We start from the raw sequence: 21103 nt of genomic DNA on the forward strand, positions 1-21103 counted from the left end.
CTGCAGGAGAGGAGGTGATATTCAGTTAACTCTAACTTCAGAGTACTAATTAAGAATATTTCTTAAGTTTATTTTCTTACCTATTGGTCTTTATTCGAGCCTCTAGATCATCACCATACATGTCCTTATCGACATTTTTACTTGGCCTGTAGATGTTTTGGGCCATATCCTTGCCACTTCTCCAAGGCTGGTCATAAACATTATAAATTTCATCCTCTCCTCCAGCAAAGCCACTGTCCATACCCTGTGAAGAAGAAAGAAGAACAGCAGTATAACGCAAATGAGTCTGCAAAACTTCAGCTAATTTGTTTTAACTCAAGATACAATGATGGTGTCACACAGACACACAAAGATGGTATTGTGTGATTTGCTATTGATTTCAAATGAGTTCAAGCACTTCATTAGGATATGAGTGGTTTTGGGTCTGGGATTAAGTCCCAAGAACATGACACAATCACTACAAGCCTCGGTCAGGGCCACTTCGACTCTTCCAGAAAGCACCAGGAAGTATTACAGGCCATTCATATTTCAGAATAATGGATCATTTCAGTTTACCCTGCAAGTACAGCTGTCAATAATAGCCAAGTACAACCATACATAAATGTGTATTATTCAGAATTTCTGGAAAACATGATTTAAGCTGACTGATCCAAATCACACAGAGGCTTATGTAAACTGTGAAGTGCCTGCTTGTTCACTTTTGATTCATCAGCTTTCCCTTCTGCCTGCAAGTCTTTCACTGGAGACATGAAAAAGAATGATTGACAAACTGGAGGTCTATTCAGGGACTTTGTGAAGCCTAATCTACTTTTTCATCTCTGAATAGTATGAAGTTCAGGGAAAATAAATGTTGCTGTTAACTATTTATATCTTCAGAAGGATTTTTAACATAAGCAATAATGGGAATAGAAAGTATTTACTTGCTTCTCTCTCAGAACAGACTTCCCTTATTCAGTCAGTACATTTGTACAAAAGAAGAAAATGAGGTCACTGCAGCTTGAAGGCAAAATAGCTTCTTTCTCCCCACTCCCCAGTGAGAAAAGCCACAACAAAAACATTTTAATCCAGTTACACATTCAGAATATTCCATTTTTGTTGCATCAGCTATGGATAAAGGAGATCAATAGTTTCCTAACCAGTTATGTAGAGACTTCTTTCAGAGTGTATCCACATCAACCATGAGAACAGGGTCCCTTTAGTATTCTAGCCATACCCACCAAGGAACGATGACCTTGTTCTCATAGGAAGCTACACAGCTGTGAAAAGGTATTTTTACCTTGCTCTGGTTGAACAGCCTCTGGTCATACTGGATTTCATTGGAAGGCCTGGGGTTGGGTACCCCTAGGGCAATAACTTCACTGATATCTCTGTTCTCATTTCTCTGCAGCTTTGACCTGAATTAAAAATTTTAAAGTTTTATTAGGTCAGTAAACCATGTTTGTTGACATGCTCAACTGCAACCTGATCCTGTATTAGTTGCTAACACTTTGCCTCAGGAGCCAGATTTTGACTGTTGCCCTTCCTTACTAGGTAACATTTAAAATTTGTCTCCTGGCAAAGGAAACATTTGGGAAAGTTATGTTCAGCTGGGCATGACATTTAAATCTGCTTTCCACTATCTGCAATTTACATCAAGCTGACTTGGTCTAAAATGTCATAGTTATTTTTTGCAAGAACCAGTGTAGTTATATTCTGGGAAGGCCGAGCAATCTAATTTTAAGGTACTAGAGATTTTAAGCCTCCAGAAACCATTTGTGCCCAGAAATCTCACTGGCTTGGGCAAACACGATACTTCAGCCTACACTCATAAATCTAAGCTTACTTCAAATGAACAGCTTCAAGAAACAAAGCCACTAATGATACTCTGGTCTCACTGAAGTTACAGGATCCAGGTTTCAACCTTTGCTGTCAACATGTTAATTCTGAATATACTGAAGTTCTGCTAAAGAAAAACCCACCCAAAACCAACACCCCCCCCCCCCCCCATTCATCTGGAAAATTGTAAATTTAGAAGAGAGTACTGCACTACCTTAACACAGTAATACCATTTCATAGAATGAACAGTGCTTCATACCACTGAGTAGCTCCACAAGGTAAAATTCAGGCACTCACATCAAGCAAAAGGAAGCCCAGTGTAATAGTTTCCCTAGTGGGGAAGCCAGTGCCAGTACAGGAATAAAGCTGCTTGCTTTTGTAACTCACCTTTTGTCAGGGGCTGCCCTGGAAAGATTTCTGTCATGCTGTCTCTCTTTGCGCCGGTCGTGTCTGATTTCATCTCTTTCTCTAGCTTCTCCATCCTCTGAACAAATGCAAGATTGCTCATTATAGACAAACATTTGAAGTTTGAATTAACTATGCCACAGACATTGGCACAGTGACTCAATTCAGTATTCTTTTACAGAAAAGAAGTGACCCTTAGCACTATTTAAAATGTTACAGTTTAAACAAACTGAACACATGGAAAACCACAGCTTTCTTGTGCCACAAGCCATTAACTGTCCTTGACAAGAGAGTTAAAGCAGACATATCTAACAACTACATTTTCTCAACTTTCAAGAGCTTAGAATACTTGTCCATCTAGGAATTAACATCCTAAAACACCTACAGATCATCATATCGTACTTTTATCTCTTAAGTGTAAAAATATCATTCAAACATGCAGGCATCTCAGTGCTTTGAAGAACATTCTGTGACTCAATATCAGAGAATCACTCAGGTTGGAAGGGAGTCGCTAGTTCAACCGCCTGCTGAAAGCAGGATCAATGCTGAATTCAAACCAGGTTGCTCAGGGCTTTGCCCACTCAGGTGGGAAGCCTCCAAGGATAGAGATTGCCAGCCTCCCTGGGCAACCTGTTCCACTGCTGCTTGTCCTCATGGTGAAAATTTTTCTCCTCACATGTAGTTGGAATCTCCTGTTTCAACTTTTGACCACTGTCTCATTCTTCCACTGTGCAGCTTAGTGAAGAGCTCTGATGATCTCCTTGCAGATATGGGAAAGCTCCCACTAGATGCCCCCAAAGCCCCATCTTCTCCTGGCAGAACAAGGTTCATTCTCTCAGCATCTCTTGACTAGGCAGACACTCTAGGCCCCTGACCATTTTGATGGCCCTCCACTGAACTCACTCCAGTTTATAAATGTCTGTCTTGTACCTGGGGACCCATAACTGCACACAGTATTCCAGATGCAGTCTAACAGGTCACCAGTAAAAGGAAATTATTACTTCCCCTGACCTACTGGTTACACTCCTGCAGATGCAGCTTAGTATGCCCTTAGCATTATTGCTGCCAGGGCACACTCCTGCCTTACGTTTAGCATATTGTCCACTAGGACTCCCAGGTCCTTTTCAACTGAGTGGCTCTCCAGCCGGCCAGTCCCCAGCCTGTTGGGAAGAGGTTAGTCCATCCCAGCTGCAGGATTTGGCATTATATGACCATATCCTCCACCTTTTAGAGAGATCATAACTGCTCTGTAAGTTCAGCATCTTGATCTTTGAAGTGTCATTTCAATCAAAATATCAAGACTTATCACAATGGTTATGATTGAGTTAGGTTAGCAGTTTTTTGGCCTAGTGGCCAACAGAACTACAGTTCTGTGAGACCAGTTATAACAGTGCAAGAGACAGAATATTCCATTTACCATCTTTGAAAACTTAAAGATGATTTATTTCTTGTAAACAAAGTTGCTCTTCATCTGCAACAAACCTTTTCTAAAAAAAAAAATTAGAACAGTCCGTGAAAGTCATTACTTGCACTGATCTATTAACAACTCTGAAATTCTCAACAACGTCCTAGACCTGTACACACTGACATACTGCTGTGAGGTTCAAATCCAGATCCCATCAAACAAGCCAGTGAATTAACCAAATTCACTGGCTGATCAAGTAAAGACATGAAGAACAGATGTCATGCTTAGAAATTACAGTGGTTATTTACGTATTATAAGTTCTCAGGTTATTTCTCCAAACTCACACTTCAGAGAGTGCTAAAAAACCCCGTAGCATCTTAGTAACAAAGAAATGTACCTTTTTCAACATGGGTTTTGATCCCTGCTCTTCTCTCCCTGGCTTTCTGAGCCATTTCTCGGAGCTTTTCCTCATGTTTCTCCTTTTCTTTCTGGGCCATCTTCCTCTCCACCTGGGCACGCATCTCTACTGCCTCACGAGCCTGCACACATAAGACATAGTTAAAAAGACAGAAAGCTAGCACCTGGGATGCAAGCAGATCTTCTGTCATGGACTTATCCAGTAAACAGGGCAGGAATCAAGCCACAAAGAGGAAGTTCAAAGCCAGACAGCCACAGCAGTTAGAGCTGAGAAACAAGACCCATGACCTCCAATAATTTAACCCACGCTGAGCAACTGATTCAAAGATACTGGGGATAAGACCTTATGTCTTCTGTTAGCCAAGAAGCAGGACAAATCAAAAAGCTATAGCCTATTCACAGTTGATTTTCCCAAGGAATTAAACATACAAAGAAGGTAAAACCACATGGAACAAAACACTTTAACAACCACCTGACCTTTCTGTCAGCTATATAGAGAGCCTCAGCAAGCTTGGCAAAGTTTTCATTAATATGAACAGTCTGCAATCCTCTGCCATCTGCAGCCAGACGCTTATCTAATGGAATGGTGTAACCCTACAGTGGAAACAGAAAGGCAGTTAATCACAGAAACTAACGTTATTTGTAATAACAAACATTATTGCATTTATTGTGTAAAAAACCAGAAACACACACAAAATTCACAGCCCGTCATTAATACGCCTCAATGGACCTCCTTTATACGTACTTCAAATTCATACCAGGTAATACTAAGCTTTGCTCCAATTCCACACTCCCCCCAAACCGAATCACAACTTCCCTTCGAGTTACACCTTAGTACAAATGAGTTTTTGATTGATAAGGTCCACTCTTTGCTTTGTGTTAAGAACTACAGATAATAGCTTTCCCAGTCTCTATGCTGTTCTACCATTTGTGCTTAAAAACTGTTTTCCCTAAACTGCTTTCATACCTGTTAAGAGGTTAGCTGATTCAAAATGAGAAAGTAAGGGGCAAGGCTGCCAGCAAAAGTAAGAGACACTAAATGCCAATTTTGCTTTCAAAAGCTGAAACCTAAATTATTTATAAATGATATTTTAAGATTCTTTAGCAAGCTCTACAGAATTTTTGCTTTGGTTTCAGCATCTGTAACCTAAAATTTTATCTACTAATTAGCGTCGGTCCCAGTTATACAGCTGTGTTGGGGTAGAAGAAAAATAACATCCAAACATGCAGCTTTTCCTTCCTCCATTTGAAGAGGCTGCCTCATGACAACAGCTTGGTAAGTTTGAGAATGATTAGACCAGTTACTGCAGCAAATTATAAATTCTCCCTTCTCTCTGAACATAAACTTACTGGCTGATAAAAATCAAAGGGACAGGACATACCTACTCAAACAAGGAATAAAATAGCTAAGCTAACCAGTGATGAAAATTAATTAGTGAAAGAATGCAACACAGAGAACTTTCCAGAAATTTGGACTGCAGTATTAAAAAGAAACATGCTTGGTTCTCTACGAATTACCCTTCCCTTTTTCAGTTTAGATGGCCTTACTTTGTAAGCTCCAGAGACTTTGGTTTCAGACTCCACATACTGCACTATTATGGGGATTTTAGCTAATGCCATTTTTTCCTCTCAAAATGCATAATCTCTGCCATGAAGTAATACATTCTCTCTCAGTTCTATACGCCTGTCAATTTGACAACCCTTATATGCCAAAGTGAGAAAAACTGAGTTGTACAATCGTGTTCTCCATGCTGGAAGCAGCCAGTTTACCTAACTCTAGAGGTTTAAAACTAGTATTATTCAAGCTTAAATCATTCACAGAAGTCTCCCAGCAGGGTGCAACATTAGAAAGATGAATTTATGACAACTTAATTACCTTTGCATTTTTCCAGTTTGAAATGCATGGAGGAATTTTCCACTCTTGCTGCTCTTTCACAGTCATCTGATTTAAGAGAAGAAGCAAAGTCATCTTTAGATTTATAGCAAAAGGAAATATTGTTTTCTTTCTCAAAGGCAGCTATGAAACTATTTAAATAAATTAGAGTACAAAGTTCAGGACACTGCTGCAAAACCCCCTTCTTAGCAGCAATAAGATATTAATTTCTGCACTGTACCTTTGTCAACATTGAATGAAGTCACAACAGCTTTTCAGCCATCCTCTTAAACTTTTGTCACACAGGCCGGGACTCACAGCCAGCTTGTTAACATTTGCACATTTAATGGCAGTTCAAGATGTAGGAAACTGATGAACCACCACTACACTCATCTCTCAGAAGGAGCTAATTCTTAATAACGCAAATTAGTGTTATGAAGGATTAGCCTAATAGTGTTGTCTAAAAGCAGCATCAGTGTACCAAGGCTAAAGCCTCAGTCAACTCATCCATGCCATGAACAACTCCAGCAATGCAGCCCTGCATAAAATATGAGAAATCTACTCAACCTTTGACGAGATCTACAAAGAAGAGAGCTACTTTCAGAACTGTCCAAATGAAAAAAAACAAAAAGACTGCACCAGGCACCAAGTTTACACTTAACATCACATCAAAGAACAATAAGGAGAAGGTGCACAGAAATGAACTAGATCTAAGTAGCATCTGTGAACCCATTGTCCTGGTTTTGGCTGGGATAGAGTTAATTTTCTTCCTAGTAGCTGGTATAATGATGTGTTTTGGATTTAGTATGAGAATAATGTTGATAACACACTGATGTTTTCAGTTGTTGCTACGTAGTGTTCATATTAAGTGAAGGATTTGTCATTTTTCTCATGCCCTGCCAGCAAGAAGGCTGGAGGGGCACAAGAAGCTGGGAGGGAACACAGCCAGGACAGCTGACCCACACTGGCCAAAGGAATATGCCATACCATATGACATCACGCCCAGTATATAACTGGGGGGAGTTAGCCGCTCGGGGCAGATCGCCGCTCGGGGACTGGCTGAGCATTGGTCAGCGGGTGGTGAGCAATTGCATTGTTCATTACTTGTCTTTCTTGGGTTATATTTCACTCTCTTTTTGTTATCTTCCTTTTAATTACAATTATTGTATTTTACTTTTTATTTCAATTATTAAACTTTTCTTATCTCAACCCACGAGTTTTACTTGGTTTTCCATTCTCCTCCCCATCCCACTGGGGGGAAGGGGAGCAGGGAGGAGTGGGTGAGCAGGTGCATGGTGCTTAGTTGCTGGCTGGGGTTAAACCACGACACCCATCTAGAATTCAAAACTGAGAACAGCTATGGCATTTCATACCTTTCTGCTAGGAGAGTGCATTACAGGTGCTGGAGGAGAAGGTGGTCCACGTGGAATCTTCTTGTTAATTCTGAACAATTAAGAAAACAATTACAATCAGCATATTGTATGGAAACACACTTTAGAATCTTCTATTTCCCATGAACAAGTTTTGAATAGTTACTTGAATCGTGGAGGCTCCATAGGATCCTTCTGCATTTCCACCATCCGAATAACTCTCTGTTTAGCTCCAGAGTTGAAGGCAACACCTTGCTGAGATGGTGTGTACCTGAATAAAACAAAGCACTCAGTTCTCTGCACACAGCTAGATATTCCTTGCCCATCGCCATTTTTACTCAGTTCACTGCTCTAGCCACATTTTCATTTTATCCACACCAGTTTAAGACTTTTCCACAGTGAATGCCAAGAGCAGGTAACTGCACAGAGGATACCGGACTGAATGCAGAGAATCAATTACACCAGACAGAATGTATCTTCCCAGGGCTATATTCTCCTGTTTCAACCTAGATTCTGAAATAGAAGAAACAAACTAATAGAGGACACAGAGCATGTCACAATACTCTTTACCTATGTCTGTGAATCCCTGATGACTACTTACTGGTTATTAAGAACCTCTTCGCATACGTTCTTCAGAATTCACCTCAGGCCAAGCCTAACCCTGCCATGGAATTTTTCTGTATTTGCAGCAGAAAATCATAAATGAGTATCAGCCTCCTAGTAATTCTATTTCTTTCCAATTGCTCATTGTATATGAGGGAAGAACTTTGTTACATGCCTTGTCTTGGCTTGAAACTCCCAGTAAAGACTGTTTTCAGGGCAGCATCATTAATAGTGCTCCCTGACAAATGTATATTTTGTTACTAAAACATAACCCCTCCACAAAGTGCCACAACTCATGACATGTTAAGACATATTTCCACACATTTCAAATTAGGTTATCATTAGTGGGTTAATTCAAAATATGTAAGACAGTTTCATATTACTTCCAGAAGAACAGAATTCAAGAGGAATTTCTGTTCTCAGAAATTCAAGGAATATCCCAATTTTAATCAATTTTATATATAACATCTTACATACACACCCGCACTACATACCGAATGTACTGTGCAGGAGCTAGTTTGTCAGCTGCTCGAACTGGCATGGCTGCTGCAACTTTTTGGGAGACTGATTTCTCCAAGGCTGCTCTTGTCTTCTCTGTTATCTGAAGACAAAATTACCACAGTATGCATCTCATCACATATGCAAGACATACAATGTACCACTGAGAACTAGGAACATCAGTGCATATAATACCTCTCTAATTGCCTCCTCGTCTGGTCTTTGCAGTTCAGGATCATCCACGTTCATGACCTCTTTTGGCACAAGATCTGTATATTTGCTGTAAATAACCTGGAAGACATTATATTTTATTAGTGCTGGCGAATAGGAATAAATGTACATATATCAAAGGAAATGTTTCAGGCCTAGATTATACTTTAGGTACTAATTAAAACTTGTATACAACTCTAAATGCATTACAATTACATACTCATCAATGACTCCAATAGAACAAGAATATACTCTGGACCCCATTTTACAGACGGAATAATTGAAGAAAAGAAGCAATCTGATTAAATAAATATAATATGTAAATCACTCTCAGAGCTGGGATTAGACACCAGTTTCCTGCCTCCCTTTCCTAATCTTTCCCTTTTTCAGGGTCCCCAAGACAGACCAAAAAAAAAAAAAAAAAAAAAAAAAAAAATCCACATTTGTACTTCTGTTTTCAAGGATTACTTAATAATTTGATACAAGTCTTTTTCAGCATCTAGATTTTTTGTCATTGCATTGTGTTTGCTATTTTCTTGAGAAAATAAATGCTCAAGAAATCTGTTTTTGACACTTTCCCTTATATAGGTACTTCAGTCTTCATACAACATGCAGCAGCTGTCAGTAGCTTTAAGCCCCGATTTTAAATATAGGGAAAGAAAACTATTAGATGGCTACAGGGAAAAAATTATTGTATTGCATTAATGCTTCACATTTGTCCAACAAAATAACATCAGAAAGTCTTAGTTCAAAGGGTTAAAAGTCATTACAACTATTATTTCAAGTTCATTATAAAGTGCATGTCCAACTATGAAATTGACCTTTAGCCTCAGCATTAATTTGTCACACAAGAGCCACTTACTGCTTCTCAGCCTTCACTCCTAAAATTTTAATCCTTTGAATTAGTATCAATAATATCCTAGCTTCTCAGATGCTGAATGAAGGACATCTGAAGAGCAGTGTTCCTCTAAGGTAATTAACTCTAAGTCCAAGTGTCTTGCTGCATGAAGAACAAAGTATGCTGAAAGAGCTCAGAGTATCCCAGAAGACAAAAAAGAAAATAAAAAAGTCTAAGAGGTGCTCTAAGAACTACAGTACACTGAGGTACAAATGAGCTACATGAACTATTTAAACCCTAAAGTATTGCATGCAAATGGCAAGCTGCATTGATATGGAAGAAATCCATAATATAGATTGAACTAGCCTGAAAATACAAAAATTTTTGTCTCCATCAAAAACTTGATACACCTGCATGTTCTAATTGGAGTGCTTTTTTGAGGTGATACAGACAGGCAGATAAAGATGTTGCACTGTGTTATTTTTCTAGATATTTACCTTATTTTAACAGTAATGTTGAGACATTTTATTTATCTAAGATAAAGAGGAGACTCGGATTGTTTGATACTGTAGTATGCCCATCCACTACCATTTTTCATCTACAAAATTTAAAAGAAAGCATCAGCCTGCATTTCAGATATTTCATTTTGATTGCTACTGAAAAGCAGAATTGCCTTCTAGGCAGAAACTAAATGCTCAATTTTTGGTACAGCTGCATGATTCCCTCTCTGGCTGGGGCGGCCTTAACAGGCAGAAATTAGAAATCTGCATGCCACTACCATGAGAAAGAGAACAATCTTACCTAACTAGTTGTGTAAGATACTGTAGCTCATGGTAGGATTTAGACATCAATCACATTCAGAGTTTCACAAGACACCTGATAGACGCAAGTGTCTCGACAGAAATTTCTTAATTTGTAACACATAAATCCCTCCCTTCAACATATTTTATTCTATATATCCGAAGCAGCCCTGTACAGGGCTCATCAATCCTATGTGTAAATCAAGAAGCTACCGTCAAGCATTGCAGAATGAATTCCTTCCTTGTCAAAGAACGGTTTCTCCATATGAAGCATATAACATTTTAGAAGTCATTACAATTACCTGGTTGAAAGCCTGGCACACACACCAGAGAAAACTGGCGATAAGCTCTCAAACCAAGCTCTACCACAAAGGCAAATACATTATGAATAAAGAACACTTTTGATTATTTTAGTTATATTCATGTTCTCTTGACCTGTTCCATTGCTGTGACAGGAGTTCCTTCAACAATGGAACTGCTCTCTCTTGTCAATGTTTCAATTGAATTCACAATCTTGAGAAGAAAACTGTAGGTAAGATTTGTGGTACTTTTTTCTCCTTTAACATCTAAGCCACAGCCTTGGGCCACCAAGAAGAAATCCAACTCCTGCACAGAAAAATCCTCGCCAGAAAAAAAGTAATGGACCTAATAGTTCCATTCCTTGATTTCACTCTCTCTTCTGTCTTAATAAAAACACAGGAAGCAATTATATGTCCTTATTTTCCTAATAAGGGGACAGAGCATCAGCCTCACCAAAATATATCAATTATCGATGCATTATTTTAGCCTGGCTTTTAGTAATGTGAGTAGAGAAAGTATTGGAAGAATCTATAGCAGCACAAGACCTAGCCATGTGGCTAATGCTGGAAATGCTTCATCTGGACAACCAGACGGAACTCCATCCTCGGATCCATAAGGTCATGCATCCAGGTTCATCAACATTATCCAGCATTTCATGTCTAGCAGACTTTCTGCCAGCCCCAAACAGGAGACTTGTCAGACTATCTCATATATGTCAGCATTTTTCAAGGAAAATTCTCTGAAGCAACTATTTTTTAAATATGTAAGGGAACAGATGCAAGAGAGATGAACCACTGCAATAGTAGAAAGTGCTGACAAGCCATCTAGATACAGGGTCTGGGTGATGGAACTGCTGCCTTTACAAGAAGGCAGAATACTAAATTCAACTTCAAAAAATCCATAAGCTGTAGCAAAAGCAAAATTTGCTTCTTAACTCAGACCAAGCAAGTAGCTCATAGAATAGGATCAGAAATTCCATCTCATTTCTGGCAGGCTTCTAAGCATCTGTTTCTCTTAGCTCTAAGTATTAAGATTGAAGAAATATTTGAATTATCACTGCAGCTCTCAGGATAATCAAACTTCTGTATGTAATCCTACTGACACTGTACTATCAGAAGTTCCCTCAGAGAAAATATTCCACATAAGACATATCACTGAAGAACCGCTCCCTATGACATCTCTGCCAATACTTTCTCTCTCCTGCAAAACAAATCAAGCAATAGTAGTTCTGCTACTTCCAGTGAAATTGTTTCAAATATCTTATCTTCCCCCAGTTTTACTTCCCCTTGAATCACAATACTTAATCTTTAGTCTCAGCATTTACAACGAGCTGGATGCAATCAGAATCAAGCTGACCCAGAAGGCAGAGCTTAGGGTTAGGAAACCCTAATTCCAGTTCTACAGAGTCCAGTTTTGGAAAAGCCACACATCTCTTCCATCTTGGTAAGTATGGCTACAAAATGAGAATATTACTGCTTTGTTATAGATGCCATATGGAAAATTAATGAACACTGATACAGATCTTCATGAATCAAATATGACAAATGTTAACAGCTTAAATTTAACTTTACCTGTTCTAAGTATTTTCCTAACTCTGAACCAAATAAGGCACAGCGAAAGATTAGTCATTTTTGCCTAAAGCCTACTATCATTTCTAGTTCTTTTTCAAATATACTTAGATCCCAGTCTGAACATGCATGAACATTCTGTTACATGCAAGTTAAATCTGATCCTGCAGGTAGGTAAAGATATATTTGACAAGTTGTGAAAATGAGTGTTTAACTACACCTTTTTTTTTTTTTTCCCTTCTTATTTGCCCTACAGCTTCCCCAAAATCAGTATGATTATTACTTCTTGCCTACTTATCTGCTCCAAACTATTTTTTATGCTTTGGGATAAGTCAAATTTCTATTTAGTATCAAGTATTTAGTTTCAAGTATCAAATATTTAGTCACAAAATTCTTTAAGTGTAATTAATATTTTAACACCTTCCTCTTGACAAATAATTCAAGACACTACATAAAGTCTGATGGAACCCCAATGAAAGTCCCCTCAATAAAAATATTGCAACTGCTGTTTCGGTTTAGTCTGATTACTTTCTACCACATGACAGCATGGAGTCTGATTTGAATTCATTTTTTTCAAAGGTATTGCAGTAACTTATGATGCACAGGATGAGGATATACAAGATGTGACACTTTTTTGACATTCAACAGAGTGTTAGTTAAATATAAAATCCTATTGGCATTATCTTTCTGCAACTTTGGCAATTGTAGGATCAATTTAGAACAAAAAAAATTTATCTGTTAAGAAAGAAAGATTTCCCCTGATGTTCTTAGAATGCTCACCCTATTTTTTTTTCGTTTGAGAGGTAAAGTTAACCTTTTGTTTTTCTGTTTAGATAGGTTTTCCCCTTTCCTCATTTGCAGTAAGACATGGGGCATATTACATACCCATAAGCTTTTCAAGGCATCCTAAACTAAAGCAGGAGAAGTCAAATTATTTTGAAAACAACTATTCATATCTATTAACTAAAACACCCTTTGTAGTTAACCCTCTTTTTAGATTTTTTTGGGGGGTTACCCTATTCTTTACAGGTGATGCTTGCTGTAACAAGCAGCTGGTCATTCACACACTTGGTAACACCTCAGCAGTCTTCCAGTCCCCAACACCTGCTTAAGAGAATTGAAGTTTTAATGTAGTCCACTTTGTTACATTTGAAAAGGCAGACGTAAATACTCCTCAAAGTGTACTTAGGAGACCCAAGTACCTGGTCTCCTCAACACTAGTTAGGACTTCAAGATAAAGTGTCATCTCTTTGTTTTTAGAAAGGCTACCGTATACAGGAAATTGAAGTTGGTTCCCATTAAACTCGATGAGAATCTTGGCATCACTGAACTTAGCACAAAAATTTTGGAGTATAACCACTGGCAATACTTTCTGCTGCAATTAAAAAAAGAAAAAAAAAGCGCCCAGCAATACTGAAAACAGCCAGAAGCATCAAATGTTAAATTAGTAAGACACAAGGTGTAGTATTCTGAAATTTGAATTCTGAAATACTGAAATAGTATTCTGTGTTTTCTGTCTTTTTTTTTGCCCCCTCTCTCTACCCACTGAAACGAGGCTGCCTGTGATCAGGCCTGTTTTCAGTTTCTTGCCTTCATTGGAGAGCTCTCTAATGAAAGCTGCTAAGCTATCAAGCAAGTTTTGTGTAGAGACTCTCACCATTTTTGCCTTACCTTTTAATTACATAACAGAGAAGATCATACAGTGATCCCAGTCAAAATGCTCATGTCTGTCTGACATTATTTCAGTTCTTAAACTTCAAGAAAACAGGACACAATCCATTTGGCTAATGCCAGACCATGAGTTTAAGTATATGCAATGTGTACATACAACTTTTCTAGGTATACATGCCAGTCTACATATTTGAAGAAATATTACCTTGTCCTTTGATTGTCCTTGTCGAGCAATTGCATCGTATTTTATTTTTCCTTCTGCATCCACCTGAACAGCCAAAGCATTGGACATTTTCTTCTTTCGGCCCATATCCAATGGATATTGGGCCACATGAATTTCTGGGAAAGCACCCCCATCTCCAAAATCCTACACAAAAGAAAAAGTAGTGAATGACTGAAAGACAAAGACATGGTATAACATTTGCATGGGTGGGAAACGGAATCAAAGAGTCAATTGATTTTAATAAAATGAAACATTGCCAGAATGCTCTAGTAACTTTATTATTTTAGCTGGTAAGAGAGCAATGGACTATAGAACTTACACTTATTAAAAGACAAGACATCTTGCAGTAATTACTCCCTGCACAGAGCAAGAGCCCATATCACTGACTAGAACGTGCAGGCACTACTACGCTACAGACAATACATGATTAAGTATTTAATTCACATCTGAGTTATGAATTAGAACTTCAGAAATTTACGTTCTGCAATAAAGCAACTGTGGAAACACTAAAATTACAAGAGCAGCATTTTTTTTAATGAAAATTTCCACTGGCTATGTGTCGCTTTTCACACCATAATGAAGTGGAGAAGTTAGAAAAGCTTTCCATTCCTTTCAAAGCCTGTAGCTCATAGCTTTACAATGGTACGAATGCCAAGCTATCCCGTTTCCTTACTTTGACGTGTGAATACATTGCAAACTGAGCCAGCACCCAACAGCCCAATATTCTTAAAGTTTACTTCCTCTCTCATTCAACATGTTGCTGTAAAAGCATTTAATGGACAGATAACCAAAAGACCTCTTAAAGCAGACCATCCTGACTCAGCAACACCAAGGACGCACATAGAATTGGTACTATTCATAAAAAAACCTCAGGCCACAGTTTCAAATGCAGTTCTTCAGAGGAAGCATTTGCTTAAAGCAGCATGAGCATCTCCCCCTTCCTCTGTTGCAATGGCACTGCTTATGTGCAGTCTGATAACGAACCCGATCAAAGAAGAAGAATGGGTGTCTTGGGTAGGTGTATCTCCCTCCATGCTCACCATGTGACCAAATAGTTAACATGACTGCAACAGACTGCATGGACTGAGCCAGGAATGAATGAGCAGAACATTTCCTTCCAAAGAAGAACACGCTTATGCCATCTTTAAGTGCTCACTGAAATACAGCTTCAGTTATTTAAAATCTTCTACTGGATGGCCCACATTCAACAGTTAGTTACAGAATCAATGTTAAAGTATTAGCCAGAACAAAAGTCGTGTCATTCCTCAAAATTTTTTCCATAACTCTTGATCTATTAAGAACAGATTTTGTTTTTTCCAATGGCATTCCAGGATCACTGGACAAAGGTTATGCTTTGGAAACATTTACTGCTCTTGAAGAATCTGCATTTGTTTATGAGGCAGAAAGGAGTCCTTAACAGTCTTTTTGAGATGTGTATCAGTTTTTGGCCCAGTGATGCTGGAAACCCTTTGAAAGCCTTCATCAACTTCATTAAGTTCTTTTACTAACATTTAGAGAGAATAAGCACTAAAATATGAACTTTAGTAATCAACAGTGTAGGGAGGGAACCCTACGCTGGATATAATGAAGGTGTAATTTTTAACATCATACGCTTTATTAAATGCTGAACCTACATAAAAATGTTTTCTTTTAGAGAACCACTGGAACTACTATTTGAAGTCACCTTATCTAGCACTAATGGATCACCATGGTACAGTGTTGGATCCATCTTTACAAAAATGGGACTCAAACATAAATGAGGGCAAGGCTGTTACTAGCTCATGAAATTATGCTATTTGGGAACAATGCAGGATCATACATGAAACACTGTATCAAAACCTCAACAGCATGCTTTGTCCCAAGCGCACTGGCTTGTGACTCATCAGAGCAGGTCTCAGATGTTATTGTCAAGTACCATTTCAAAATCTGCAAGGTTTTATGTCTCACAGTGAGAAACTGTACTAGAACAGTTTTGTAATCAGAGCTATACATCTGTATTTTCCCTTCTACCTTTTAACATTTCCAGTTGAAATTACATTAAACTGGCAAGGATTACAGCTAAATACACACAACATTGTCCAAAACCCTTTTGCCAGTGATATACTTAAACACTGACTATGTGACAAATTTTTAAGTTGCCTTCCAACTCTAACAATTTTCTCCCCCAAGAGCAGCTATCTTTTGTTACGCTAAGAACAGAATACACATGAGCATTCTCTTCTCTGATATACACATGTCCGCTTATTTAACAAGTAACAACAGAGGAACAATATAGATGTCTTTCTCAGAGGATCCTTGCATTCACAGATTTTAAACTGAAAGGACCATATACCTATTTCCATACTACAACACAACAATCTTTGAAGGGAAGAATCCTTATAACATCCTGTTTACCATCAAATGTTTTAAGCAATCTGGTGAATTAGAACAACTTCCCCCAACCCAAGAATATATCAAGCAGTCTGGATGGAAATGCTGCACGTGGTAAGGCTTTGCACAATTCTGAGCTACACTCAAGATGCTCAGAGTTTATTTCTACTCCAGAAAATATTTTTTTTTCTCCCCATTAGCAGACACACTACTACAGGGTGAATTTAAATATCTACCTCTAGCACTCGTGGTATCCATCCTTTCCGGTAACCGTATGGGGGAGGTTCCTTTCGTGATGAGACTAGAGCAGTCTGCCTAGATCTTTGAGCTCTTGCTCTTTCTTCTAGTTCTAGCTGGTCTTGAGACAGCTGGGTTGGAGCTGGTAAAAAACTGCACATCCATAGACAGCCACCAAAAAAAGAAAGACATAAAAAGTTAATTCTGATAATTTCACTCAGTGACACTCAAATATGCTTGAATCTACTACTAAATTATTACTTTCTCTACAATCACTCTATAGAGATTAAGAAACAATTTACGAAACTTGAGTATTGCACTCATAAACCTGAGAACAGTAACTTCTGAGATTATACAGGCAAAAGCAATGTGTGCTCTCTCAGCACTCTGGAAGATTCCTATAAAAACTGATGCTAAATTCATCCACATTTACATCATGTTTGAACAGCAGTGTGACAATGCCCATTCTCCAACAGGAATGTCACATACCACTAAGTATTCTTTCCACCGCTACAGAGCAGAAAAAGAAAATATGCCCCAGTCCCAACAACTCCCCGTTCCCTTCTCTCAAGGCAAACATCCACAAAGAGATCTGTCAACAACCTCCTCCCTTAACGCCAGATACCTCCCGGCCAAAGCCAAAAAGTCGCACTCCAGTTTCTTGACTTCCCATTTTTCAGCTCGTCTACACTGCGGAACCCTTTTACACGTTTATTAAGGAAGTGTCTACCTCCCAAAAAGCCGGCATTCCAGGGCAGCCACCGAAGCTACACTCCTAAGCTTTGCAAGAGCCGCAGCAGCTTGTAACAAAGGCCTCTCGCCCTCACTCACAGTAAGGAGACCTCAACAAAACCCCCACTGATCCGATCACCTCCAGCCGAAGCGCAGGAGCTTCTTCTTCCCGCAGAAAACAGGCGAATCAGGTAGAGCCCTGAACCAGCGGCACTGCCAAACACCCCCTCCCGCCAGCGCAGGACAAAGCGGGGCAAGGCAGCTCCCCCAGCCCCGACCCGACCCTCGCCGCCCTCCCTCTGGCCGCGGCCCGGCCTCCTCACCGGCCAGCGGGCCCACTGCCCAGGAGAGGCCGCGGCCCTGCAGCGCGCTCCCCGAGCGCGGCCTCTTTCGTCGGCCGGAGCCTCGCACAGCGGCTGGGAAGCCACAGGCAGGCCGGGGAGAGCAGTCACCCGAAGCAGGCCGGACGGCGCCAGCCAAACCCACCTGGTGAGCGCCATCTTGCCGCCTCCGTCGTCTTCTCGGGAGCCAGGCCGCGGGGGAAGGAGCGGTGGCAGCAGTTGCGCATGCGCCACGCCCCACGGTGTGTAGCTGGGAATTGTAGTCTGGGTGACGTCACACGCGGCGTGATGATGCGCACGCGGACGAGACCGCAAGGCGTCTTGGGAGTTGTCGTTTGCCCACCCCAGCGGCGCTGAGGGGCTTTGGGGCGGGGCCGCCGGCAGGGCGGGGGCTCGGGCCTGGGCCGCGGCGGTCGGGGAGCGGCTGCGCCCTCGGGCAGAGCGGCCCTTCCGACGGACGCGGCGGCCCGGAGGGCATCTGCCTCCTCTAGGGCCGACTCAGGGCGCACAGGATTGTGGAGGACGGCTCCGTCCGTGCGGGCTGGCCTCAAGGCCGCTGCGAGGCGTGGGTTGCGGCAGGCCGCAGCCACCCCCGGGCCTGGCAGCCAGCCGGGCTGCGTGGGGCCCACGACTCCGGGACCGGACCCGCCGCCTGACGGCCGCGGTGTAGTGAACCCCCCCGAAGCAACGTGCACGGTGTGTCCCGTATTGCGTGTCTGTCCCGCTTGGATACTTCCCCAGGCATTGCTGGCCTCGGCAAACTTGGGCAGAGGAGATGGACCCGATGGAAATGGCGCCATCCCAACAAGGCTGCACCAGAAAAGCAAGAGCAATACAGATCCCTTAGGCATTCTTGGAAGAAAAAGGAAAAGAGGGGAGCTTAGTACAATACCCCTCCCCCCCCCCTTTTTTTTTCCAGGCATCCTGTCTATTCAGATAGTTTCCAGTAAGTTCAGTAACTTTATGGTTCATCTAGCTGAAGGTGTCCAAGTAAAAAGCAGAAAATACAGAGCAAATGGATTGGAATAAAATCTCTGATATCTGCTACTTGGATATCATTGAATTGGGACATGAGAGAGAAGTGAAGAAGAGAGATTGAAAGTGGGGTAGAAATATATTGATTTAAAATAAAAACTTCTCTATTAAATGCCAGGAGTTGTACTGTCTGTGTTTAATGGGCATCTGTATGTTACATAGAAGTTTTTTTTAAATCAAGCCAAGAGATGTACTCTTTAGAGTATAGTTAAAATGTGGAATAGGGAACAAATACTTCTCAGGGAGTTGTAGTAGATGGGAACTAGGTGGAGCTTTATATGGGTAAGTTGCTGTTTGTGTTGAAGTGGCAGTATATGGTACCATATATAAACAAAGAAATTTAGTTATTAATTAGTAACTGCTATCATTATGTTAGCATCTAGTGAATCAAAGGGAGAAGAGTCCCATTGTGCTAGGCATGGTTCATCTAGAAGAGAAACAGAAGCTGGCCAGAGAAGAAAAGGGTAGAATGATTAAGAAACAAACACAGCCTATTAGAAATTAAAAAATCATACGATAAGAGGCAGGAAGACTGTAAGGCAGACTAAATGTCTGTCTTGCAGTCTTCTAGTCATTTTGTCTGTCTTATCGTCTTCTAATCTGCAGGGCAGACCAGTCCTGCAGACTAAATTTATCTGCTACAATTTCTAGGATGGGGGAGATTTGGAGGAAGGTAAGGACAGTCCTGTTGCAGTCTTTCTATGCCAAAACTCTTGTCATCTCCAGTGGGAATCAGACTTTGGCTTTGCATTGTGGTGACAGCAGCTCTGTCATCACCTCTATGAGTGACAGATACTTCCCTTTCTCTCCGAGACAGCTGGCCTCTTATGAGCACTTTAGACAAAGCTAAAGATACAACACTTTGACATGTATCGTTTATCAATAATTTTCCTGAGCAAAACTCATCCGTCATCTCTCCTACCCATTTCTGTCAGTCATTTAGCAACAGAATTGCTGTTGTTACATCTGGCAATATTGCCTCCTGATTCAGGAGCCTCCTCTCACCGTTGGAAGTTGCCAGGGTCTCTGTCTCCAGCTGTTATACTAGTCTCAGCTGAAAAATTATCTTTTCTCCCTCCTACTTTGATGTTTCTCCTTGTTCCTTTGCTGTGATGCGTTATTTAACGCTCCATGGTAAACACATAACTTTGTGAGCTATTTCGCAACACAGTTTATGTGACACAATACAAAATTGTTGTTTAGAAGGTAAAATTGTAGGTGAGCGATCTGCTTCAGCTCCTGCACTAGGGAGATGCTCCCTTGGTTTCCTCAGTCTCATGGCGTGTTCTGAGAACCGTGCAGTCATGTTCTCTGTGCAGACAGTAAGCTGTTAGTGCTTGCAGATGTTTATAGCTGCCTGGCTATAAGCAACACCAGTTCTTCTTAATATTCTATTTTCTTCCCCTTGAACCTCTTTTTGTGGTTTAATTTTGGTGTCTGAGTTGGCTAATTACAAGTTTGTGAATATGTAAGGCTCTTAGCACTGGATAAAGTGGACCATATGGTACGAAGGGGCTGTACAAGCTTATTCAAAACCACATGGCTTTGTAAACATATCACAGTCTTTATTTTACACACATGCTGCTAATCCAGCTGTGAATAACTTATTGACCCTGCTCTGCATTACCTATCATGTATCAAACCTAGGAAATGCTTACATGTATGGTTTAACTGGTCAAAAATGTTTACTGGGATAAAAAAAAAATTTTTTTGAGAAGTTCTGAACTCAAAAACTGTGGGAAGTTTGGAAAGTTTGAATCTTTTTAAACATTTGCAAAATGAACTATTCAAGCTTTGGTGAAAAGCAATGTCTGTTGGCCAAGTATAGTCTGAATGTGCTTACTTTTTTGAAAGTGGGAAAATTCTTAAAACCAGAAGGTGTTTAATTTCTGATCTAATACTTTTTTTTTTTTTTTTTACATAGAATGGTGTTTGGTTTGTTTGGGTTTTTTTTTCCATTTTCTTCTTGAAGTGAGAAAGCAATTTATTTTTTATGTTAGGTTAGCCACCAGACCAAAGAAATAAATTATTCACATAGTTGTCCTTGAACCTGACCTCGTACACGTCCCATTACTTCTGTCTTCTGCTTCTCATGATGTTTTGATTAAGAATTAGCGCTGTGCGATGCCTGAAGATATATGCTTCCTGGCTGGAGAACTGGCTGGCATTTCAAAAAGCAAAGGAATCCTCAGCGGTGGATCAATGCTGCTTAAGGGTATTTCTGAGGAAGTTACAGAGGAAGGGACACTTGGACTTCTACTAGTCACCATTTTCATCATCTCGCAATCAATATGAAATTGCTATTCATAAAATTTGTAGGTTTCAAAATGAATGGCAAAATGTTCAGTAATACTGAGAGGAGAGTCATACAGAGTGAGCTAGATTACTTGGT

General features: G+C 40.2%; 1 protein-coding gene across 1 annotated transcript in view; it reads right to left on the reverse strand.

Annotated features, from left to right (window-relative positions):
- The window catches only part of SNW1 (SNW domain containing 1), an 18649-nt gene extending 772 nt beyond the window's left edge, over positions 1-17877 (reverse strand). The window contains exons 1-13 of the mRNA XM_050898390.1: positions 17822-17877; positions 16603-16756; positions 13979-14140; positions 8582-8677; positions 8383-8489; positions 7452-7556; positions 7289-7358; positions 5919-5984; positions 4520-4636; positions 4023-4164; positions 2203-2299; positions 1277-1394; positions 81-244 (exon numbers count right to left, since the gene is read on the reverse strand). Coding sequence (XP_050754347.1) covers positions 81-244; positions 1277-1394; positions 2203-2299; positions 4023-4164; positions 4520-4636; positions 5919-5984; positions 7289-7358; positions 7452-7556; positions 8383-8489; positions 8582-8677; positions 13979-14140; positions 16603-16756; positions 17822-17835 — 1412 coding nt within the window. The 5' untranslated portion in view covers positions 17836-17877. The remainder of the gene's footprint in view (positions 1-80; positions 245-1276; positions 1395-2202; positions 2300-4022; positions 4165-4519; positions 4637-5918; positions 5985-7288; positions 7359-7451; positions 7557-8382; positions 8490-8581; positions 8678-13978; positions 14141-16602; positions 16757-17821) is intronic.
- Between the last annotated feature and the right edge of the window lie 3226 nt (positions 17878-21103).

This window comes from Gymnogyps californianus, chromosome 5 (assembly GCF_018139145.2).
Source record: "Gymnogyps californianus isolate 813 chromosome 5, ASM1813914v2, whole genome shotgun sequence".
Taxonomy (NCBI): Eukaryota; Metazoa; Chordata; class Aves; order Accipitriformes; family Cathartidae; genus Gymnogyps; species Gymnogyps californianus.